General features: G+C 43.0%; 5 protein-coding genes across 5 annotated transcripts; 4 read left to right on the top strand and 1 right to left on the bottom strand.

Annotated features, from left to right (window-relative positions):
• Positions 1 to 45: 45 nt before the first annotated feature.
• BCR41DRAFT_360810 (GDP-D-mannose 4,6-dehydratase) lies at positions 46 to 2,160 on the bottom strand. Its single transcript, XM_022025421.1, has 4 exons — positions 1,670 to 2,160; positions 1,373 to 1,507; positions 967 to 1,193; positions 46 to 809 (listed from the first exon to the last, which is right to left on the bottom strand). Exons 1-4 carry the CDS (start codon positions 1,740 to 1,742, stop codon positions 147 to 149), a joined length of 1,098 nt encoding a protein of 365 aa, XP_021877570.1. The 5' UTR covers positions 1,743 to 2,160; the 3' UTR covers positions 46 to 146.
• A 1,379-nt stretch (positions 2,161 to 3,539) lies between these two features.
• Positions 3,540 to 5,365, top strand: BCR41DRAFT_166917 (hypothetical protein). The gene is made up of 2 exons (XM_022019683.1): positions 3,540 to 4,144; positions 4,313 to 5,365. The coding sequence occupies exons 1-2, from the start codon at positions 3,659 to 3,661 to the stop codon at positions 5,285 to 5,287; spliced, it is 1,461 nt and encodes a 486-aa protein (XP_021877569.1). The 5' UTR covers positions 3,540 to 3,658; the 3' UTR covers positions 5,288 to 5,365.
• A 115-nt stretch (positions 5,366 to 5,480) lies between these two features.
• BCR41DRAFT_425064 (hypothetical protein) lies at positions 5,481 to 7,157 on the top strand (the record flags this gene model as incomplete). Its single annotated transcript, XM_022030528.1, has 2 exons — positions 5,481 to 6,068; positions 6,180 to 7,157. The coding sequence occupies exons 1-2, from the start codon at positions 5,637 to 5,639 to the stop codon at positions 7,155 to 7,157; spliced, it is 1,410 nt and encodes a 469-aa protein (XP_021877568.1). The 5' UTR covers positions 5,481 to 5,636.
• Positions 7,158 to 7,850: 693 nt separating this feature from the next.
• Positions 7,851 to 8,998, top strand: BCR41DRAFT_360807 (hypothetical protein). Its single transcript, XM_022025420.1, has one exon. It carries the CDS (start codon positions 8,022 to 8,024, stop codon positions 8,970 to 8,972), a length of 951 nt encoding a protein of 316 aa, XP_021877567.1. The 5' UTR covers positions 7,851 to 8,021; the 3' UTR covers positions 8,973 to 8,998.
• A 501-nt stretch (positions 8,999 to 9,499) lies between these two features.
• Positions 9,500 to 9,823, top strand: BCR41DRAFT_373945 (hypothetical protein; the record flags this gene model as incomplete). Its single annotated transcript, XM_022026829.1, has 1 exon — positions 9,500 to 9,823. One exon carries the CDS (start codon positions 9,500 to 9,502, stop codon positions 9,821 to 9,823), a length of 324 nt encoding a protein of 107 aa, XP_021877566.1.
• Positions 9,824 to 25,368: the final 15,545 nt, after the last annotated feature.

Here is a 25,368-nt window from a genome sequence, read left to right as displayed (position 1 = left end):
TTTTTTTTTAAATGTTGTACAACAGAACACAGAAAAAAAAGAATATTTTATACACATGTTGCTCTTATTTTGAGTAAATAAATTGACTTTGTTATAATATTAGTACAGGCTTGATTCTCTTTCTATCTAATCTCACATCTACTGTTTTAGTTGAAGACATCGCCGGCAGCAATACCGACCAAATCAGCCTTGACCATCTCCTCAACCAGGGCATCGAATTCAACTTGGCGCTTCCAGCCGAGCTTCTCGTTAGCCTTGGCAGGGTTACCGAGAAGCAACTCGACCTCTGTGGGACGGTAGTAAGCAGGGTCGACACGGACCCGGATCTTGCCCTCTTCATCAATACCGACCTCCTCTTCAGCAGCACCCTCCCAGCGGATAGACTTGCCAATGGCCTTGAAGGACTTCTCAACAAACTCGCGGACAGTGTGCATCTCTCCTGTGGCCAGGACAAAGTCCTCAGGACTCTCCTGCTGGAGCATTCTCCACATACCCTCAACATAATCGCGGGCATGACCCCAATCACGCTTGGCATCCAAGTTTCCGAGGTAAAGGCACTCTTGCTTGCCCAACTTGATTGAAGCGACAGCGCAGGTGATCTTGCGGGTGACGAAGGTACGGCCACGGCGGGGTGACTCGTGGTTGAAGAGGATACCGTTGCAAGCATACATGTTGTAGGCCTCGCGGTAGTTGACAGTGATCCAGTAGGCGTACAACTTGGCAACACCATAGGGTGAGCGAGGATAGAAAGGAGTGGTTTCGCTCTGGGGAATCTCCTGAACTTGACCGTACAACTCAGAGGTAGAAGCCTATGCGTTATTGGGTTATCAAGTCAATTGAAGCAAGAGGAAGTGCATGTTAGAAACTTTGATCCAAGGAAAATCGATCTGTTTGGTTCGTTGATCGAGGGAATCAAAGGAAATACAAAGAGACTTTTTTTTTTTTTTTTTTTTTTTTTGAATATACCTGGTAGAAGCGGATGAGATGGGCAAGGCCGCAGGTGCGGATGGCGTCGAGGAGACGAAGAGTTCCTACGGCGTCGACATCGGCAGTGTACTCGGACATGTCGAAGGAGACCTTGACGTGAGACTGAGCTCCCAAGTTGTAGATCTCAGTGGGGAGAACCTTGGAGATGATGTGGACCAAGCAGGTCGAGTCAGTCAAGTCACCGTGGTGAAGACGCATCTTGGGGTCTAAAACAGAAGATTTTTTTTTTCCGTTTCCCACAGTTAGAACAATTGAACGAATAATAAAAAGACCCTATTTTCTTTTTTTTCTCTCTTGATTATGGCTATAACGGCCACTTGAAGAGTTATAGCGACAATAGTACGCAGAATCAATTGTAAAAAAGAAACAGGTTATAGGCACATACTCTCGTGGGCATCCTTGTAAAGGTGCTCAATTCTGCCAGTGTTAAAGGAGGAGGAACGACGGATGATACCGTGGACCTGGTAACCCTTCTCGATCAAAAGCTCAGCAAGGTAAGAACCATCCTGACCGGTAATACCTGCAAGGATACAGAATAAAGGAAAAAAAGAAGTTAGTAAGGTGTATAGCTCATCTGATGAAAGATGATGATGGTCGCGATTTTAGATGATCTCGGTGGCACAGGCCACAAAGCGACACGAGAGGCATCATCTTGAAGAATGTGTTCAGAATCAATTAGTACCAGTGATGAGAGCGACCTTGCGCTTGCGGTAGTCCTCGGGGGACATGTTAACGACCTCGATAGGGGTGGACATGGTTGCTTGCAGAGAAAGGGTCAAAGAGTAAGTGGGGGAAAGGAAGGTTGATGAGTTGAAAGAGAAGAGAGATGGACACTAAAAAAAGCGTGGGTCCCTTTTCAATTAAGCGCATGAAATAGATTTGATCTGTCTGATCAAGCCACCTTGAACTATTGCCCAGGGTTTCCCTTGCCAACCAATCAGCGCGTCCCAATAAGCACACATCTTTCTCATTCGAGCATTTTTTTTAGTCCACAGAAAAGGGCTGAAAAAAAACCAAAAAATAGTCTTATCGATGCTTCACGTACAGACTGCTGCGTTTCAGGATAGCCATTTGTCCTAGACGCGCTGACTTTTTGAATCTCATTCCACCTAGCCTTGTTCATCTTTTCTCACTCATTCACATCAGGAAAAAAAACATCCGAATATGGTCTTTTCTTGATCGCAAGAAAAGGAAAAAAAAAAATAGAAAAAAAGGCTCCTACATCCTGTTCTCAAAACAAATGCCTATCATCCGAGTCAAGAGTCCACTACGATCCTTGTTGACGCTCCTGTACTTGACAGATATGGTCCTATAGGCTCTATTGGTTTTATACATTCATCTTCAGGAGAAGGAAACTGTCTTCATGGTGGCATCAAAGGAATGAGAAAGATGACATACGGAAAACTACTATAACAGGACCCCTCAAGTCCGTCTGAACAAAAGGGGTGAACATTTGATCTCACGGAAAAGCAGGGATCAGCCTTTAGAGATCTTTCATTGGAGGCGGCTCAACTATGGAACCGTTGTCGATTGGAAAAAGAGAAAATCACAAACACTCTGTCGGATCCCATTGGAGCTGCAGCCGTTTTTTCGAGCGATGCAAGGAGACACAGATCAAGGATGAATTACTTCATTGGGATAGAGGCTATGCACCTTATATCTTCTGGACTAACCTATATGGTAGTGCCGAAGGTAAAGGAGGGACTAGCAACACAAAGGCGAATGGGACGTTGGAACATGTCATCAGCTCCAATTATACTGACTTTTGAGGCACCGACATTATACATTTGGACAATCTCTATGGACTTAAAGTCTAGGAAATACCTTATCTTGATAATTTACTCTTGCCATCAAAGGTCGTTCATCAGAGACAGGTTCATATTTCCATCCAGTTTCTCTGATCTATTATCCGTTTGTGACTATACCGACGTATATGCGTTCTTTGTCTCGAACTGTGATGCCAAGAGCCAACGGAATCGAGTTTGAAAGAGATTGATGAGATTGGAACACACTCATATGGTCGATATTGGCATAACAAGGAATTGCCTGCAGAGTTTGCACAAGGTCAAAAGGATGGTAGAAAATCATGGGAAGAAATCAAGCAACAAGTCTTGGTGGAGTATCTATTTGCACTTGCAGCTGAGAACGCCAATTGCCTAGGGTATATGGTATATGACAGAGAAGATTTATGATACACTGGCGATTAAGAGTACTTCTGTGTAGATGAGTGTGTAAGATATTGCAGACTGTGTCCGAGCTTTATGGATGGAGGACGGTTCAAGAGTATCTCAAAGTTGGTCTAATATATGAAGAATTATGGATCGTTCACAATTCTTTTGATGGAAGGAGGAAGTCAGGGAAGATCCGACTAAGTTTTGCAAAGCTGAGTGCTTAACCCCTGACAAAGTTCGACATGGATAGAGGATCAAGTAGAATTTTGGTAAGATGGTAAAAAAAATTTCTTCCCTGCGGGATAAATCTAAATCAATAGAAAGCGAGGTGTCCAATTAAAATGATTTGAGGGGCGCTACACAGCATTCATCATCTGGAAAGACCATTCATTCAATTTTCAACCTTTCTCTTCTTTTCTTTCACTCCCCTGTCATCACTCTCTCGCACTCTTTCGCCTTCTGCTTTTTGTTCTCAAAGGAGTTTCGAGATATCCCTTTATATGGATAAACATAGACAGTCGTTTTTAGATGTCATGCTTGCTCCTCGCAACAGGAGAAAGTTGCTCATTCTGGGCCTGCTCATTGTTGGGTTTTTGACGTTCATTTCACTCCAGCTATATGCAGGTACACTTCAAACCAATACCCTCAATCTTCCGACCAAAGAGACAGAAACACAACCTCAGCATGTCGAAGAAGGCAATGATGCAGTTACTTATTTAATGCAACATCCTGATCCTCAAATCATGACCAACCCAACCAAGATTGAGAATATTTGTAACAACCTGCCCAAGAATCCCCGTCGACCTCATGAAGTCGTTTTCACAGAGAGAACTGCAGAGAGCGGGCCTATCAAGATCTTCAGGTGGAGACAACAGACGTTCATGGATAATCCCCCAACGGACTGGAAGAAGGAGTCCCAGACGATGTGCCCCTTTCCACCAGAGCTTCAGCCTTTCTTCAATTTTAACAAAGCATATCATGTCAAGGTAAATGATGATAATAGTGGCAAGAGGAGGAAAAAAGTTCTTTCAGAAACAGAATAGAGGTACAATAATGTGAAGAGAGCAACTTTTTCTTCTTTTTTTTTTTTTTTTAATCTATTGATTAACCTGTTCCCGACCCGATCACCATTGCTTTTATTTGTGGCTACATAGGATGAGTTGATTGTCTGGAAGGATGGGTTCGCTCCTTGCTGGTTCTGGTATAGAAATGTACCAGATTGGCTCCGGGGTAAAGAGCAAACATGCGACAAGAGTACAAAGCAAAACTACAAATACATTACCACCAGCAACTATACAGAGTTCCGGGATGCAGACATCATCTTGATTGACTACCCTTTTTATAACTACATTGAGCAACCGCCTTACTGGGAGATGCGTCGGATGCCACCAAGGCTGGCTCATCAGAAGTGGGTTCTAGACTATGGACTGGAATCAATCGCCTATTACTCTCATGTGGCACTGGGTTCGTTCTTACAGCAATTTGATTTGACAATGGGTGCGCCCGGACAATTATTTGATGTATCGCTTCCACTGCAGCATATCAGTGAGGAATATGCCATGAAAATGGCAGAAGTGACGCCGAAATACCCATTTGACGACAAGGATCCCAAGAATCTGATTGCCTGGGTAATCTCCAACTGCAATCCTACGAACCGTCGCAATGAGGTGATTCAGGAACTGATAACGAAAGCTGGTGGGCACTCCTATGGCAAATGTATGAATATGCATCAGATTCCTAAGGAGTTGCTTCCGGACGATGGGTGGGACACGCTCATGGAAGCCAAGAGGACTGTGCTAAGTAAATATCCGTTTGCGTTCGTGGGCGAGAACTCGAACTGTGTTGGATACGTGACGGAGAAGATTTATGATGCATTTGAGAGTGGGGCGATCCCAGTGTACATTGGTGCATCTGATATCGCAGACTTTGTGCCCGAAAAAAGCTATATTGATGTTTCCTGGTTTAAGAGCACGGATGATCTGATCCATTTCTTGAGGACGACAAATCGTGCACCGTTCTTTGCATGGAAGGAAAAAGTCAAGAAGGATGCGAGTCAGTTCTGCAAGCGTTGCTTTAAGCCTGTCCAGGCATTGGAATGTACAATCTTGGACCACACACGGTTCGCCTGAGTTGAAGTAGACTTACTTTTCTCTCTCATATATAATAAAATAGAAGAAAACAAATCGGATTAAAATAAAGAGAAGGAAAAATATATGATACGAAAAAGAAATTGACTGTAACCCAATGAATATCCATTTCCATCACTGTAATAAACAAAAAAAAAAAAAAAAAAAAAAAAATTTAGTTATCAAACATTGGGTCAAAATATTTTTGGACATTTTTCTCTTCCATTTTGACATGATTCCAAGCTTCATCTTGATTACATTCGTCAATTTCATTTTTATACCATTCAGGCATTCAGCGACTATCAGCAAGGGAAAGGAGAGGCACCACCACTAGATATACAGAAAATATACGATGATGGATAGGCGACAATGTCCCATAGCGACGCTCACGAGGCGGACGACAAGAAACCTGTTTATAGGAGCAACCATTTTGTTCTTAGTCATGTTCTCGCAGCTGTACTCTACGGGACTTGGTGACCGTATCTTTCACAGAACATCATCCAGACTCAATGTGACGTATTTTTCGCCCCAACCCGACCCAGATCTGTACACAGATCCATATCAGCTAAAAGATCTCTGTAATCATTTGCCAGAGACAAGGAAGCACCCTCGAGGTTTATTGATCACCGACAAGACCTCAGATGAACCTCTCAAGATTTTTTATTGGCGGCAGTTTACGTATGTTGATGGAGTTGTTGACTGGGAAAAGGAGTCAGCGATTCTTTGTCCTTTCCCTCCAGAACTGCAGTCATTTTTTGATTATCTCTGGTCTTGGCATATCAAGGTACCAAAAAAAGTTTTTTTTATTTTTTTTTTAAAATACCTCTTTTGATGATATTTTACGAGGTTTGATCTTGACATTTTCTTTTTATACATTCTCGTCTACGCCTGATAGAAAGAAGAGTTGAAGTGGGAGCAAGGGTATGCTCCATGCTGGTTCTGGTACAGGAATGTACCCGATTGGAGTCGAGATAAGGTCCAGACGTGTGATACACCCTCTCAGCGACTCAAATATATCTCCAACAGCAATTATACTGAGTTTCGGGAAGCGGATATCATCTATATCGACTATCCATTTTACAACTATATCCAGAGGCCTCCTTTTTGGGACGTACGACGAATGCCACCTCGTGTAGCCCATCAACGATGGGTGTTGGAATTCGGTCGTGAGTCTATTGGTAGTTATGCACATGTGGCACTTCCTTCATTCTTACAGCAGTTCGATCTAACCATGGGAGCGCCTTATGCCCTGTTCGATGTGCCATATCCTTTGATGCCGATTTCAAAGGAGACAATCGAAAATCTTGCGAATGTTCAGCCCAAAGTACCTGTGACTGAACAGTTCTCGTTAGAGATAACAGCTAGTACCCACTTGATGGCATGGGTGATCTCGAATTGTGAACCAAGGAACAACAGAAACGAATTGATGTTGGAGTTGATTGAGAAGATCGGAGCTCATTCATATGGATCTTGTCACCATAACAGAGATATGCCAGAGCAAGTTCCTGGAGAGGCATGGGAGAAGCATAAGCAAAATGTATTGTCCAACTACGCATTCACGCTTGCGGCTGAGAATTCGAATTGTGTTGGATATGTGACCGAAAAGATATATGATGCGTTTGCAAGTGGAGCGATCCCGGTGTATATGGGTGCGTCCGACATTGGGGATTTTGTGCCTGCAGGAAGTTATATTTCGGCATTGGATTTCAAAACCACGGACGAGTTGGTTCACTTTTTGAAGACTGTGGATCGGGCGCCTTATTACAAATGGAAGGAAGAAGTCAAAGTGGATTTTACAAAGTTTTGTAAGAATTGTCATTTGTCCATGAAATCTTTAGAGTGTAGGATCTTGGACCAAGTGAAGTTTGTTTGAAAAAAGAAAAGAAAAGAAAGAAAAGAAAAAAAAAAAAAAAAAAAAAAAAGGTCGAGATACAAAATACCTAAGAGCAACCCATCAAGCAATGTCGTCTGGTAAATAGTTTATGTTGCAATGAAGGAAGGAATTGTTCGATGTCATTCTTGAGCACATTTTCACTGCACACAATTCACTATACAATTCACTGCACATATTTCCTTGCACATACACAAAGACAAAGACTGATGGGACAACAGCGGCAGCCGTCGCTGAATCGTAGCGAAAGGTGGATCCGCACGCAACACTCTGACGACTATTGTATACTCACCGATACAATGTAAATCCAAACACAAATCGAGTGACAAAGGCTCTACTGTATTGTCAGCTGCACCATAATTGAAAGAAGTACAGAAGTACGTTAGGAAGGAATACAGACAGAGTCATCCTTGAAGATCCAATCCCGGTAGATCTGACTAGCTTCACTAAATAACAATAGTACTTATTATATATAATAATATATGTAGCCCCTTTCATTTGGTCGCTACTGGTAGCCCAATTGGTTCTCTTGTTGTGAGTCTTGTTACACATGTTGAATGTTTATAAGAAGACTTTGTCCCGTTCTCGGGAAGCGAAAATGGGTTTCCATAGTCCACTCAAATCTTTTTTACTGTCTCGCTTTTTTTTTATTTTTTTTTTCACCTCTCTTTCTTTTATTCCTCCACTCACTCACTCTGTCCGCTATAAACAACATTCAGTACCAGATAACAACCGCTAATACTAGGAATAATCAGCTCTATGTCAAGTAGTAAACAATAAAGACGAAGGACAGGACCAGCTCGATACCTCATCACCATATACTTTGATCAAGCCATATCCTCCCCAATGGCATTAACACTAAACAAAAGAGGGATAACTATCTTGGCGGTGGCTGTTATCCTCAGTTTCTTTGTCATCGGTTCTCGCTATGTCGAGCGCCCATCGTTCCATTACAACGATGAATCCCAGAGTAATTACATCCCATCTCCGAATAAAACGCCTCATAATGACAGAATCACCCTCCGGAACCAAGCTGTTGTCAACAATACCCCGATCGAACCGACATGTGGAGCAGCGGATGATGATTGCTTCGTCTACAGACCCGAAGCCAAACTAGCTTTCATTACTTCGTATTTTCAAGGTCGGGACGATGAACGTCAGTCCGAGTTGGATGTTTGTATCGCAAGTCTCTTTGCTGTTGATGTGTTGGATCAAATCCATGTGATGATCGAGGCCAAAGATGCCCCCATACTGCCCAAATTCGTCAAGGGCTCCAGCAAGTATCATGAGCATTTGATCACAGAGCGACCGCTAATGGGCGATTTTATTCAATATGCGTGTGATCATTTGATGGACTACAGGGTGTTGTATGCAAACTCGGATATCTCCTATGACATGTCATTGGAATTCTTCACCAAGATATCGGACAAGATCTTTGAGAATACGTTCTATGCGATTTCGAGATGGCGGTTGACTGAGAAGGGCATGACAGCATTTCCGTATCCAGAATGGGGTAGTTATGACACCTTTGTCTTTAGCCCCAGGACGATCTGTTCAGACAAGACCAAGTTGAAGGAGATTGTCTCGAATTTGAACTATACGCTCGGTATCAGTGGATCTGAAAACAGATTGCTTTATGAGATCAAACGACAGTATCCGGATCTGCAGTTGATCAACCCTGTCTACACAGTCAAGACAGTTCATCACCATCGATCCAGTTATCGGGCTGACAACTATGAAGAAAGGGTCCATACCAATGGCAGAAGTGTCACCATTCCTCCACCTTTTATTATTTAGAAAACAGCCCTTTTTTTGAAGTCAGTTAATCGTAATAAAAAAAAAAAAAGAAAAAAACTCATCTGTAAAACACTATAATGAAAAACCATTCTAATCTGTCATAACAGCCTGCAGCCCTACTGAATGCTACCCTTCCGCCCATCCAAATCACTCGTTTTCATCCACTCTCATCATCAAACTGCTAAAGATAAACCCAATGGCACATCGGCATTCGAAAAGATAGGGAGACGAATGAAGACATTGAAAGAGCATCTTGCCACTCCACATCATTAAAGAGACTATTTCTCAATAAGATGGAATCTGATGATCATGAAAGCGCCCAAGATGCAGTAGCTATTGACGACGAGGCCCACAGATGCCAGTTTTTTTTTTACTTCAGTGCGTTGTAAAGTGCCCCTTGAAGAGATCATTATTGGCTTAAAGATTTCAGACCAGCCTATCAGCTCACTTACTCGACACACGACACGTACGTATTCTCGTTGGACATGGTACACAGTGCTTCAACTATTTTTTAGAACTATCCAACCATGGTCAAACTATTCTGCATCATTGATGGAGAAACCACGCCTTTCTCAGTTGTCGTGTCAGAGGATGCCACTGTGGACGATCTCAAGAAAGCCAGCTATCCCAATATTAATATGGACTTGGATATCAAGCCCAAGGATCTCCAACTCCGGGGTGTCCCCATTGGAGACGAGGACAAACCAATTGAATTAAAGAACCAGAGCGATGCAAAGAAGCTACTTTCATTGAGCGCTATCTCAGATGTCTTTAACACACTGTCTAAAAGATCCATCCACATCATTGTTGAGCCACCATTGTCTGGTAAGTCTCCATTCAAAAGCGTTTAATTGTAATGACGCTAGTAACCTGAACCATGATAATTGGGAAGATCTCTTGGCCCTTTAGCGCGCCTATCGAGTGCATCCGCAAGAAGTGACCATACATGTTCAATAGGGTTCAAATCTGGGGAGCATGAAGGCCAGTCTGGAATCCTCGGGATGCTGTTTTTTTCGCGCCATTCTTTTGCAATCTTACAAGTATGAACTGGAGCATTATCCTCCATAAGGATGCCACCCTCTACCTCAGCCATAAATCTGGCTAGCTCGCCTTGATATACATCTTCCACGAAACACCGTCCATCTTTACGACCTCTTTCAAATACAACCAACCGAGACTTTCTGGTTGCTGTGAACGCCCCCCCCAGACCATCAGAGTTGTTCTACCACTTTTGAAAGTGGGTGCGAGGCAATCGTGATCGTACTTTTCCTCTACTTTATGCCAGTGCTCCTATTCGAACTGAAATTTTGTCAATTGATATTTATTTTTTTAATCTGAAACATCATAATTGACAAAATGTCAGTTCGAATAGGAGCACTGCTTTATGCCAAACTCTTTTTTGACGAAAATGCTCGCCAACTTCAAATAATGATTCGTCAGTCCAAACTACCCGATTCCAGTCTTCCATGGACCAATTCATATATTTTTTGACGATCTGCAGCCTCCTCTTTATATGTATGTCCTTCTTTTAAGAATGGTTTTTTTTACTGCAATCCGGCTGAAAATACCCAGTGAATGCAATGCCTTCGCAATTGTCCTCTCGCAAACTTTGTTCGGCAATTGGTTAGTAATATCATTAAGAGTACACCTTCTATTCTGCTTAGTATGGCGAACGATGCTCCTGAGGTCCCGTTCACTTAGTACTTTGGGCCGTCCTGGGATCGGAGTGCAAGCAGTGGTGCCTCTTTCTTGGTACACCCTGATAATATTAATAACAGAGGTTCGGGGTACACCGCGTTGCAATGCGATTTCCGCAGCCTTCATGCCCGCGAGATGCATTCCAACGATGATACCTTTATTCTCAATGTCTAAGTGTCTCGCCATGGTGGTTTACTCAAGCTGTTTGTATGTGAAAAACAGGAAGGAAAGAGAATGAAGGAAACGCTTCCCTACGTAACTATTTCAATATTTTATTTTTTTGTCCAATCTTTGTTTCAGGTGACTGTACATATACAAATCTACGTTTGCTTGTTTCTTGACATTAAATAATGGGTGCTAATCAAGTGTAACAGTATATAGCCTTAAGCCTATAAAAAGGCTTGTTTTAATAATTATAACAAAATCACCTTTTGTCTTCACTACCTGGTTGCGCTCCATGCGCCGGTTTTTTGTGGGCGCCTCCGTGCCTGACGCAGCTCGGACTATTGTAGCCATTGCCTTCCTTGGCCCTGATGCCACCAGATGGTTCAATGGCTCAGGCATCGCTGATGATGCCACCTTCGAAACCTTTGAGGCCAGTTTTCGCACTGCGTTTATCCCGAACGACTTCTCTCAGCTCATCCGGTACCGTCTATCCTCATTGACAATGACCGCTACGGTTGTTGATTATGTCACTGAAGCGCGCGAGCTTCTAACTGCTTTACTAGCTGACGAATCTATGGTGCATTTCAGTACTAATGCAATAAATTGCACTTTTGGACATTCATTCCTCATTCTCCTTTTTCTTTCTAATGATCTTCCATGTCATCGCTGTTTCTCATTCGTATTTGTCTCACCTCCATGGACTGTCATCACCATCCTCATCAATGTCGCAATTAGCATTTAATCGCAATTTGCTTTCAGTACCTTATTGCATCTGTTAAGTTAATTTTTAACTTCCTGTTCTCTTTATTTCGGTTACTTCTCTTCTGTCTTAATGATGTTTCCTCCTTTTGCCTTATATAACTCCCTCATCCTCTTTGGCATGTCACAATATAGCTGTTCCAAGAATTCAGGAGGGATTTGTGCCCATACGTCTTGAACCCGATCCCAAAGGTCCTCCATAATCTTTGGCTTGTCTGGATATTGATCCAACTTCATCTTCATATATGCCCATACTTTTTCTATTGGGTTGATGTCAGGAGAGTTTGCTGGCCATTCCATGTGAGCTATCTTAGACTTTTTGATATAGTCCATTGCAATTTTTGCAGTATGGATCCTAGCATTGTCTTGCTGATATACACTATCATGCAAAACTGATTCAATAATTCATTCCCATGTGCATTTCTTTTTTTCATTCCTAGAAACCGTATCAGCATACACCACTCATACTTTGGTTTGATAAAGCTCCCGTCTTCTTCTACGACATAGTGATGCGTTGTGACATTAGCTTGTCTCATTTGAATAGCTAATGACTTTTTTGTTCATGCAGGTCATTGAATCAGTTTCACATGTGGTCTAAAATGTTGCCCATGACAACTTTTGGACGTCATTTAATGCAAGTATAAAAGGTCTTTTCTCTCTTTCCTTTATGAACACTTGCTTAACTCTCTCTTAACTATACCTTCACAGAATATGAGACCCACTCCACAAAGGAAAGTCAACGAAGCCAGGAGGTTCATGATGGGAGGCATGTCTACTAGAGAAACTGCTGCTAGTGTTGGTATATCAATAGCGACGGCCACCAGGATCTATGCACATAATAAGGAGCACATGCCAGTCAATAAAGGCGGTCGACCAAGGAAAGTACCTAGAGGTATCATGCAGTATCTTAAGGTGAACATGAAACGAGGTACACTCAAGTCTGCAGTTGAGGCCACCGTCAGAGCCAACCAGCTCATACCAGCGGCTGTTTCTGAGACCACCGTTAGACGACGGCTCAAGGAGTTAGGATTGACAGCAAAGAGGCGTGTACGTAAGCCAGCTTTACGTCGACGACATATTAAAGCTCGTTTGCATTTTATCGATAAGTATAAGGAATGGACTCTGGAAGATTGGAAAAAGGTTATTTGGTCAGATGAATCGAAAATAAACCGAATCTGCTCTGATGGCGTGCAGTGGATCTGGGACGACAATCCGGGACGCCTCACTCGCAGGTCGGTGCAAGGCACTCTCAAGTTTGGGGGTGGTAATGTTAAAGTGTGGTCATGATTCTCATGGTACGGACCTGGATACATTGCAAAGATTGACAATAATATGGACGCACAACTTTACATCAAACTACTCCAGGAGGATCTACAGATGTCGCTTGATGACTGGGGCCTAACTAAAAGCGATATCGTCTTTCAGCACGACAATGACTCGAAGCACACGGCGAAGATTGTTAGGAAGTATTTGGAGTCAGTACATCTGACAGAAGAGGAAGGTACACTTCTAGAGTGGCCAGCACAATCCTCTGACCTCAACCCTATTGAACATATGTGGGCAGAATTGGATAGGCGGCTCTCTAGGTATCCGGAGCGAGCTAAGAGCTGTGATGAACTATGGGAGCGAATATCGGCTGAATGGTACAGGATCCCAGTGGACTTCTGCCGCAAACTCATCATAGGTATCCATAAGAGACTCCAAGCTGTCAGTGATGCCCATGGTTGGAATACTATCTATTGATGTAAGGTTATGCCTCACAAAATATAAAGATCTTTGGCCACCGAATGAGCACATGTGAAACTGATTCAATGACCTGAATGAACAAAAAAGTCATTAGCTTTCCAAATGAGACAAGCTAATGTCACAACGCATTAAACCAAAGTATGAGTGGTGTATGCATATACGGTTTCTAGGAAAGAAAAAAAGAAATGAACATGGGAATGAATTAATGAATCAGTTTTGCATAATAGTGTATGTTAGTTCATCTTGCCATTTATCTTTTAACTCAGTTTATAACCTTTCTCTCTTGATACTCTTCATTCTGTCCTATCTTCTTTTGTGTATATTTTAGCCCTTAAGCTAAGATGTACAGCAAGTTTGGGAAAAATTAAAATTGGAATAAAATTAAACTGGAATTAAAATAATGGGATTTTAATTAACTTGGGATTGAATTAAACTGGAAAATAATTAAAGTGGGAATAAATTAAAATGGAGATAAATTAAAATGGAGATAAATTAAAGTGGAGATAAATTAAAATGGAATTAAAATAAATCCGAAACTAATTTAAAATGGAATTAAATTAAATCCGAAACTAATTTAAATCCGAAACTAATTTAAATCCGAAACAAATTTAAAATGGAAGTAAATTGAATCGGACGTAAATTAAATCATACCAACTCAAATTAAATCGGAAATGACTTTTTAATCAGAAGCAAATTACAGTAGACCGCAAAAATGACTACCAATCGCACGCAGGGCTCCTATTCGAGACTCGAATAGAATTCGAATGCACTGTAAAATATTTTTTTCACCCTTTCTTTTATGCATTCGAATTTCATTCGGGTCTCGAATAGGAGCCCTGATTGCACGCTTTTTGACATTCATTTACCATGCTCATCTCGTTACATTGAAAAGCCATTGCTGGTGAAGGTTCTCTTGCATTTTAGCATCCCTCCATTGGTGTCATTGAATGACGCCATAGCTCTATAAGAGCCAATTGAATCATGTTCAGTCTAAATGATTACTTTTACCATTTTTATAATGAATAAAAGCTCATTGTTTTACTAAGGAAAGAGATGACCTTTAAAGCACTCCACATTATCCGTTTTAAATTGTATCACCAACCAGCATATTTCCAAGCTATTGCGTCATCAATAATGTTCCGCATTACAAAAGCGACCGCTATAATACTGAGGTGCTATTTAGTCATGAGAAATCATCAAGAGAGTCAGTGCTCCTATTCGATAATCGAATGAAATTCGAATGCATATAAAAAAAGGAGTGAAAAAAAATTTTACAGTACATTCGGATTCTATTCGATTATCGAATAGGAGCCCTGATGAGAGCATGCAAAGGCGCATGAAGGCGATTGTTTACAAAAATGACCATTCCGATGTTCCTGAGGTCGTAGAAATTTAATATGAGGTAACTGAGAAAGAGAATCCCTGCATTGCATGGTGCGTGACATTTAGAAAATTGATACGAAAAGGATGGAGGATGAGAACTGCATTTCAAAAGGAATTACATTTCATGATCAGAAATAAATTAGATAGGGAATAAATTAAAACAGGAATAAAATAAAACAGAAATAAATTAGATAGGGAATAATTTAAAACAGGAATAAAATAAAACAGTGATTAATTAAATCGGAAATAAATTAAAACAGGAATAAAATAAAACACATATAATTAAATCGGAAATAATTTAGACTAGAAATAAATTATACTGGAAATAAACTAAATCGGAAATATATTAGTCCGGATAATATATAAGTAGAAAATAAGCTAAAACGGGAGTAAATTAAAACGTGAATAAATTCAGCATGAAATTATTTAAAATGGAAATAAATTAAGTTAGTAACAAATTAAAATAAATTGAAAACAATTTTGTTGGCTGTAAATGAAGCTGGAATAAGTTGGGCTGAAAGTAAATTAAAGTGGAAATAGTTAAGTGTGGATATGAAATAATTTATTATGCGATTAACTAATATAGAAATGGAGTAAAGCGTGCTCAATATCTATGGGAAAATACTTAGTGTAAAATGATAATGTAAGGGACGACAAGATTACTGTCCAGAAGGATAAGTAGTTGAAAACAAGAATAGTAATGAACTTGAGGACTAGAATAGCTCACGAATAGTTTCATTGCAGTTAGAGGTTTTCTATCTTACAAGTCTACGATGTCCATGTTTGAGAGTTAGAAGCGAGACGCGATCCATAACCTATAAATAGAGCCTTATTCAAATTACTTCTAAATGACTTCTATCATATGCCGAACTTCAAGTCCTGAGTTAACTTAAAACAAAGGATCGAAGGGAGATATTAAGTGCAATATTATTTCAAGGTTCCTTGGCACCAGGGCTCCTATTCGAAAATCGAGCAGTGCTCCTATTCGGTTTAAAATTTTGTATAATTGACAAAATTTTAAACCGAATAGGAGCACTGACATTGACTTTTACCATATGCGGAACTCCAAGTATTAAGTTAACTTAATACACAGGATCCGAGGAAGATATCTGGTGCAATCTTATTTCAAGGTTCCTTGGCACTATAAGTCTTGGTTATTGGTTTATAGCTCTTCTAGAATCCTTGGAGCTATTCACGGAGCTAGAAAACTAGGAGACGCGACTTGGCTTGACAGGCAAACTATGCATGGAGGAATGAGTGAAGGAAATGAGCGGAACAAATTAATCAAGCACACGTGATCTTTTTCAGATTCGAATCAGACAAAAGTCATTCATCAATTCATGAGCTAGACATTGCTTGCTGTTCGTGACAATCCCTCCTCTTATGAGCGATCTCCTGATCGCGGCGAATACCCAGGTGGCCGAGGTAAGTGTGGGTAACGTTCATGGAAGTCATGAACAAGGTCTTGACTATTCTCGAGATTTTTAGGAGGTTCTTTGGTAGGCTCATCATAACCAATCCACTTGACTAGGTAACGGAAGCGTCGATTCTTAAATTCTGATGACAAGATTTCTTCGACCTCGTATTCGTCTTCGCCATCGATCTCAACCGCAGGAGGCGGTGGAGCGACACGACCCGGGATGGAATTAGCATGGTAGGGCTCAAGCAGGGAGACATGGAAAACAGGGTGAAGTCGTGAAAGTTCTTTTGGCAGTTTAAGTCGGAACGAGCGCGTTCCAACGGCTTCAACTATCTCGAAAGGCCCAAGTCGTTTAGCATCGAGTTTATCGGAGGGCCTGGCAGTCTTTATATTGGCTCTTGACAACCACACCATGTCGCCAGGTGAGAATGATGGCTGTGGCTGAGCATGTTGGTTGTAATTACGCTCTTGCGATTCTTGGGCTTCACGAATATAAAACTGAAGGTCTTCTTGAACGTCTTTCAAAACTTGTAGACGATTTTTAGCACTAGGACTACTGGCAGCAACCCTCGGGATTACGAAACTGAATTTTGGGTGATACCCTTGATGCGCGAAGAATGGCGTCTGGTTGGTGGATGAGTGGACAGTGTTGTTGTAACAGAATTCTGCCATAGGGAGCAGACCAACCCAGTTGTCCTGCTGATAATTCAGAAAGCAACGTAGATATTGTTCCAGAGTAGCATTTGTCCTTTCGGTTTGACCATCAGTCTGTTGATGGAATGCTGTAGCAAGATTCTGAGTCACACCTAGGCCTTGAAGGAAGTCTCGAGTGAATTGTGCGGTGAACAGGGATCCACGGTCAGTGATGATATCATCAGGGAGACCATGGACAGCTACGATACGATGTAGGAACAAAGTGGCTAATCCTGCGGCGTCGATATTGTCTGTTGATGGGATAAAGTGCGCCATCTTGGTGAATCTGTCTACGACAACTAGGATAGCAGTCTTGTCCTCAGAGGGTGGCAGTTGAGTGATAAAGTCCATGGAAATGGAGGACCATGGTGTCTCGGGTACAGGCAAGGATTGCAACAAGCCATATGGCTTATGGTGAGTGGTCTTATTGCGCTGACAAATGTCACATGTAAGGATAAACTTCTTGACGAACTGACGCAACTTTGGCCAATGATAGGTGCGTGCTACAAGCTCGAAGGTCTTATGAACTCCAAAGTGACCCGTGATGATGGTGTCATGACAGTGACGAAGGATATCCAGCTTGATGCGGTCATTGGCGGGCACGACGATGCGGCCCTTATGGTATAGCAGACCATCCTCGATAGTATGCTCTGGGTAGGACTCTGGCTTTTGGTGTAGGCTGTGGAATATAGCAGCTGTTGTTTCGTCTTGAAGGTAGGATTCTTTGATTCTTGCAGTGATGTCGTTACTGCTTGATTCTTGATGTGTGGCTACGGCTAATAATTTTGTGTCCCATGGTTCTAGTTTGGGCAGGATCGCGTCATGGACAGCGTCTTCCCCCCCTTCAGGAGGGTGCATGCGAGAGAGGGCATCAGCAGCACCATTGAGAATGCCAGGGCGATAGACCACGCGGAACTTGAACTTGGATAGACGTTCGGCGTAGCGTACTTGACGAGAACTTAGGGAACGTTTTTCAGAAAAGTACTCGAGGTTCTTATGATCAGTTAGGATGGTGGCAGGGAACTGAGAGTACGCGAAGTAGTGGCGGAATTGTTCCAGACCCTCTACAGCGGCTAGGAGTTCAGTATCATGGACATGGTACTTTCGCTCAGGGGGCGTCAGAGAGCGAGAATAGTAAGCAAGAGGCCGCAACACTCCTTTGTCGTCCGCCTGGCTACAGACAGCGCCCAAAGCGTGCTTAGAAGCATCGGGCTCGAGAAAGCATGGTTTTTCTGGGTTGTAGTGAGACAGGACTGGCTCGGTAGTGAAAACCCTTCGAAGCTCGTCAAAAGCCTTTTGAGCAGGAGGACCCCAGACAAAGGGCACATCTTTTTTAAGGAGGCTTGTGATAGGCGAAACTACATTGGAGAAATTCTTGATGAAGCGACGGTAGAAGTTGGCAAAGCCCAAGAACACTTGGATGTCGCGCACAGATGCAGGGGTAGGCCATGATGTGATAGCCTTAACCTTGGCAGGGTCCATGGAGATGCCAGTAGGAGAGATCACGTAACCGAGAAACTCAACGGTGGTAACATGGAACTGGCATTTTTCCAAATTGACTTGGAGGTCAGCATCCATAAGTAATTGCAAGACCTTACGCACATGGTGGACGTGTTCCTCATCGTTGTTGGAATAAATCAGGATATCGTCCAAATAGATGACGACGAAGGTATCAAGGCAGCTACGAAGGACCTCGTTGAGAAAGGCTTGAAAGGTGGCTGGGGCATTGGTGAGCCCGAAAGGCATCACAAGGTACTCGAAATGGCCATACCGAGTGCGAAAGGCGGTTTTCCATTCGTCACCCTTAGCTATACGAACAAGATTGTAGGCGCCCTTGAGGTCTAACTTGGTGAAAATGAGTGCTAACCGTAGTCGGTCCAAGGTCTCTGATATTAAGGGTAGGGGGCAGCGGTTCTTGATTGTTATTTTGTTGAGGGCTCGATAATCGACACAAAGTCTGAGTTTGCCATCTTTTTTTGGAACAAATAGGACAGGAGCGCCGGCAGGGGATTCTGACCTTCGGATAAATCCTCTTTTCAGATTATCATCAAGGTATTCTTTAAGGGCTTCGAGTTCAGTATGTGACAAAGTATACAAGGGGCCAAATGGAATTTTGGAATCAGGTTCAAGAGAGATAGCATGGTCAAAGGGTCTATGAGGAGGCAGAGTTCCAAGTTCTTTTTCTTTGAAAAGTGGTGCGAACTCAGAATAGGTTGGGGGCAAAGATTCAGAGTGTTACAGGGCAAGGTTCAGAGGTGCTGGAATTCAGGGATAGAGAAAAACAAGAGAGGTCAGGAACAGAGATCAAGGACTGGGTAGGACATAGGTCCTCAAGATATTCTGAGAGTAATTGACAGAGATAATACTCATTAACAGATATATTATTTTCAAGATCAAGACTAGGAGCAAGACTAGGGACGAAACTAGAAGCAAGAAAGCTAGACAAGATTGTTTCACAAGACACGACAGGATACTGTTCAAAACAGGTTTTATTGCAGAAGTCATCGGAGAAAGAAACTAGTCGCCTTTTCCAGTTTATGGCAGGGTTGTGCTTTTCAAGCCAATCGATACCAAGGATGACTGGGTGCTGGATACTAGTGACGTTCAATGACAAATTTTCACGATGATTTTCTATGGCTAGGGAGACAGGGGCATGATGGGTGACAAGGCCGTGAAGGCTGGCCTGACCATCAGCCATGTTGAGACGAAGGGGAGTGGACAAGGGGACAGTGATGAGGTTATGTTTCGTGACGAGGCTCACATCGATGAAAGAAGCTTGCGCCCCAGAGTCGATGAGAGCTTTGGTTTGGACAGGGGGTTGGCTAGGCAGGGACAAGGTTATATTAACTAGGAGGCAGATTCTAGGTCTTGAGGGCGAGGAAGTAGTGAGCATATTTCCTAGGATCCATTCCTCGTCGGAGCCTAGGCAGAGTCGTTTCCCGATTCGGCTTCAACAACCGAAGCATGGATGGTTTTCTTGGTAGGGCAATTCAGGGCAATGTGGTTAGCGCCCCCACAGTACAGGCAAAGACCCATATCTCTGCGGCGCTTCTTTTCTTCGGGTGTGAGGCGCCGAGCGCGCATAGCATCTACATCCATTGCCATAGATGGAGCTGAGGAGGAGGTTGTTGTAGCAGAAGTAGTCGCTGGGGGAGGGCGACGAGCAGGTTGATGTTGAGACTTGAAGGAATCAAAACGAGGTCGCTGACGACGATGCGAGGACAGATTTCTATACGCATCGATCGCAGCGGTCTGTACCTCGTGCACAGTCTTAAACTTGGACCATTGGGGTAACAGGAGGCCATGGATTTCGCTCGACAGACCTTTCTTGAAGCGAGCTTTGAGAGCTCGGTCATTCCAACCACTGCGGGCAGCAAGGCGGCGGAACTCTGTCACGTACTCGATCATGGAACCTGACTGGCGGATACAGGATAGCTGGTGCTCGACGTCTTCTTGTTCAAGATGATCACCAAAGAATTCTTCAAGGGTTTCGATGAATACTTCATACGAAGTCAAGACACCAGAGACATCCTCAAGTTCTCCATTGATGTATGGAGCGAAGTGCCGAGATGCGTCGCCATCTAGGCACTGGAGGGAATAATTGATTTTGTCCTCATCGCTGGACAAGGCATCGGGGAAGCGGGCAAAAACAACTTGGAGGCGGGCACGGAAGTCGGAAAGAGACAGCTCCTCACTGTTGCCCTTGAATTTAGAGGCGATAGGCTGTGGAACAGCAGTTCGTACAGCGGGGGCGGTGGCCCGGTTGGCAAGGCGATTTAAGATGGACTGCATGTCCCGTTCAAAGGTGCGCTGCATGCTCCTTTGTTCTTGGTGTTGTGCTGCAAGAGCTTCAATGGCACTACGGAGGGTGATTAGCCCTGCAGGATCAGGATTGCTATTTAGTTGTGCATGTTGTTGCTTCATTATGCCTTGGATATTCTGGATTTGCTGTTGCATGCCGCTAACGGCCTCAGCGTGGGATTGCAGGTGTGCTAGAACTTGGCGAGGATCCACGTTAAGGTCTTGAGCAAGCTCTTCGAGGGCTCGCGGAGTATAGATCTCTGGATGGGGGTTCTGTGACATGGTGGAACAGGTAAGGGACAAGGAAAGGTGTAGTTAAACAGTGGACAAGAAAAAGGAAATATTTTTATTGAGAACTAGGGGGAGACAAGACAAGGATTGTGTAGAGTCTGCAATGTCGAGGACTGACAGGACGATTGCAAGAGAAGGTAAGTGATTTAGGAACAAGAATGAACTTAGGAGATTCAAGAATAGTTTTATTGCAGACTGAGGTTTACTATGTTACAAATCTATCATATTTATACTTGTTTGACTGAAGCGGAGACGCGCTTCAAGAACTCTAAATAAAGCTTACTCAAATACTTCCTAACAGTGCTCCTATTCGGTTTAAAATTTTGTCAATTATGATGTTTCAGATTAAAAAAATAAATATCAATTGACAAAATTTTAAACCGAATAGGAGCACTGCTTCCTAAGGACTTTTACCATATGCGGAACTCCAAGTGTTGAGTTAACTTAATACACAGGATCCGAGGAAGATATCTGGTGCAATCTTATTTCAAGGTTCCTTGGCACTATAAGTCTTGGTTATTGGTTTATAGCTCTTCTAGAATCCTTGGAGCTATTCACGGAGCTAGAAAACTAGGAGACGCGACTTGGCTTGACAGGCAAACTATGCATGGAGGAATGAGTGAAGGAAATGAGCGGAACAAATTAATCAAGCACACGTGATCTTTTTCAGATTCGAATCAGACAAAAGTCATTCATCAATTCATGAGCTAGACATTGCTTGCTGTTCGTGACAGTCAGGCTTCCGAAGACAGCCAGAGGTTTTGACGCGATCACGGTCTTTGTGGACAAACTGTCCAAGCAAGTTCATTTCTGCGCTAGCCGAACTACCGACACTGCCTCTGATGTTGCACGACTCTTTTTCGACAATGTTTTTAGACTGCACGGCATGCCTCGGACAATTGTGTCAGACAGAGATTCACGTTTCACCGGCAAGTTCTGGACAACGTTGATGAAGCTCATGGGCACTAAACTTAACATGTCTACTGCCTTCCATCCACAGTCAGACGGACAAACAGAGCGCGCCAACAGAACATTAGAAGAAATGCTCCGCTCTTACATATCGTACAAGCAAAACGACTGGGATCTTTTACTGCCTATGATGGAGTTCGCATACAACAACTCTGTCAATCCTACGACAGGCTTCTCCCCATTCTTTCTGAACTATGGTCACCATCCACTAGTCCCTGGATCTCTTTTAAAGCCACCTGATACCAATGTTCCGGCTGTCAGTGATTTTGTTCGAACCCAGTCGATGAATTTGGCGCTAGCTCAAGATGCCATCATCGAAGCGCAGAATAGGCAAAAGGCCCAAGCGGACAAAACTCGCAGGCCTGCTACGTTTGCTGTGGGTGACATGGTGCTCTTAAGCTCGGAAAACATCTCTGTCGCGGGACATAAAAATAGGCCGTCGCAGAAACTGGAACCTGAGTACATAGGCCCTTACAAGATCATTTCGAAGGTCAATGAAAATGCCTACAAGCTGGAACTACCGCCTGACATGCATCAGCATCCAGTCTTTAATGCCGATCTGCTTCGCCCCTATATTGAGTCACCTCGTGAATTCGGCGACCGCTCACCACCACGCCCTGCCCCCGAGCTTGTAGATGGAGAAGAGGAGTATGAAGTCGACAAAATCATTGACTTCAAAATGTTTGGCAAAACTCCTAAGTGGCTCGTTCTTTGGAAAGGCTATCCATTAGATGAAGCCACTTGGGAAACAAAATCTTCGCTCACAAACGCTAAAGAGGCGCTTGCCGTCTTTGAGGCTTCAAGAAAAACAAGATAATATGGTGCGTGCCAAAACTGATGCAATAATTTGCATTTTTTAACATTCATTCCTCATTCTCCTTTTCCTTTCTAATGATCTTCCCTACCATCACCGCTTCTCATTCTCATTTGTCTCACCTTCGTAGACTGTCATCGCTGTTCTCATCAATGACGCAATTAGCGAATAATCGCCATTTGTATAGTCATGTCTCATTGCATCAGTTTTGGTAAAAAGTACATCTCAGGTTTGTCCATCCCTTACTTCTTTCTTATTCTTTATTCTTTCTTTATAGCACCATCATCACTGATACACCAAGCGACACTCTACATATCTGCCATATCTTTATCATAACATGAAATCATTATCCAAATCAACTATCCAAAATGCAACTGCTCTACTTCATCAGGGAAAGTCTTCCAGAGAAGTGTCAAAGAGTTTAGGGATATCTGTTACCTCAGCTCAAAGGATTAGGAAAAGAGGCAAAGAAAGTATTCCAGTGCTGAGAGGGGGCCGACCCTGCAAAGTTACTAAGAAAACGAAACAGCTTTTATCAAGATTTTTTGACATGGGTGTATTGGAGACCCTAAAAGATGGCCAACAACTTGTTCAATTGAGGGAAGGAGTGCAGGTTAGTAAATCGAGCATCAGGAGGTTCCTTATGCAGGATGATATGGGGGCATATGTAAAACAGAAGTAGCCTGATCTGACGAAGAAGCAAATCTATGCTCGATATAATTTTGCAAAGGATCACTTGGACTGGACTCTAGAAGACTGGAAGAACGTCATGTTCTCAGATGAGACCATCTTTAGCAGAGTTGGGTCCTGCGGAAGAAAGTACTACTACAAGCATCGATGGGATAAAACTCTACGAGCACATCATATCAAAAAGACAAGGCAAGGCGGTGGGGGCAAAATGATGTTCTGGGGTTGTATAACTTACTACGGACCAGGCGATGGCTGCTGGCTCCAAGAGAAGGTGGATTCGGTAACATACGTCGACGTTCTCAAGGATTATATCTTTAAGTCCAGGGATTACTACTTGATGGATAAGGACAAATTTATATTTCAGCAGGACAATGCTAGGATTCATACCGGAAGAATAGCAATGACCTATATCCAAAAGTCTAAGATACCTCTCATGGAATGGCCAGCAAACTCTCCTGACATCAACCCAATAGAAAACATATGGGCATACATGAAGGTGCAGTTGGATCATTATCCAGACAAGGCAAAGAATATGGAGGATCTCTGGGAGAGAGTCCAAGACGTATGGACACATATCCCTCCTGAATTCTTACACAAACTATACTGCGGTGTGCCGAAGAGGATGAGGGAGTTATATAAGGCTAAAGGAGGGAACATCGTTAGGGGAAAGGAGAAGTAACAGGAATAAATAAAAACAAGAAGTTGTTAATTGCCATAATAGATGCAATGAGATGCTGAAAGCAAATTGCAATTAAATGCTAATTAGGCCACTGATGGCGATGACGATGAGACTCCATGGAGGTGAGACAAATGAGAATGAGAAACGGTGGTGGCAGGGAAGATCATAAAGAGGAAGAAGGAGAATGAGGAATGAATGTTGAAAAATGCAATTTATTGCATCAGTTTTGGCACGCACTATAGTTAATGTCCTGTTGCAAGGAATGCTCTAGAAATATGGGCGAAATACTATGTTGCACAAAATTATTATAGTGATTTCGCTTGCATCCTTCCCGTCATGAAGAAACCTATTATCTTGTTTTTCTTGAAGCCTCAAAGACGGCAAGCGCCTCTTTAGCGTTTGCGAGCGAAGATTTTGTTTCCCAAGTAGCTTCATCTAATGGATAGCCTTTCCAAAGAACGAGCCACTTAGGAGTTTTGCCAAACATTTTGAAGTCAATGATTTTGTCGACTTCATACTCCTCTTCTCCATCTACAAGCTCGGGGGCAGGGCGTGGTGGTGAGCGGTCGCCGAATTCACGAGGTGACTCAATATAGGGGCGAAGCAGATCGGCATTAAAGACTGGATGCTGATGCATGTCAGGCGGTAGTTCCAGCTTGTAGGCATTTTCATTGACCTTCGAAATGATCTTGTAAGGGCCTATGTACTCAGGTTCCAGTTTCTGCGACGGCCTATTTTTATGTCCCGCGACAGAGATGTTTTCCGAGCTTAAGAGCACCATGTCACCCACAGCAAACGTAGCAGGCCTGCGAGTTTTGTCCGCTTGGGCCTTTTGCCTATTCTGCGCTTCGATGATGGCATCTTGAGCTAGCGCCAAATTCATCGACTGGGTTCGAACAAAATCACTGACAGCCGGAACATTGGTATCAGGTGGCTTTAAAAGAGATCCAGGGACTAGTGGATGGTGACCATAGTTCAGAAAGAATGGGGAGAAGCCTGTCGTAGGATTGACAGAGTTGTTGTATGCGAACTCCATCATAGGCAGTAAAAGATCCCAGTCGTTTTGCTTGTACGATATGTAAGAGCGGAGCATTTCTTCTAATGTTCTGTTGGCGCGCTCTGTTTGTCCGTCTGACTGTGGATGGAAGGCAGTAGACATGTTAAGTTTAGTGCCCATGAGCTTCATCAACGTTGTCCAGAACTTGCCGGTGAAACGTGAATCTCTGTCTGACACAATTGTCCGAGGCATGCCGTGCAGTCTAAAAACATTGTCGAAAAAGAGTCGTGC

This window comes from Lobosporangium transversale (genome assembly GCF_002105155.1).
Source record: "Lobosporangium transversale strain NRRL 3116 chromosome Unknown BCR41scaffold_45, whole genome shotgun sequence".
NCBI lineage: Eukaryota > Fungi > Mortierellomycota > Mortierellomycetes > Mortierellales > Mortierellaceae > Lobosporangium > Lobosporangium transversale.
Note: the sequence above shows the minus strand (reverse complement) of the source record. Positions and strands in the feature narration are given on the sequence as shown.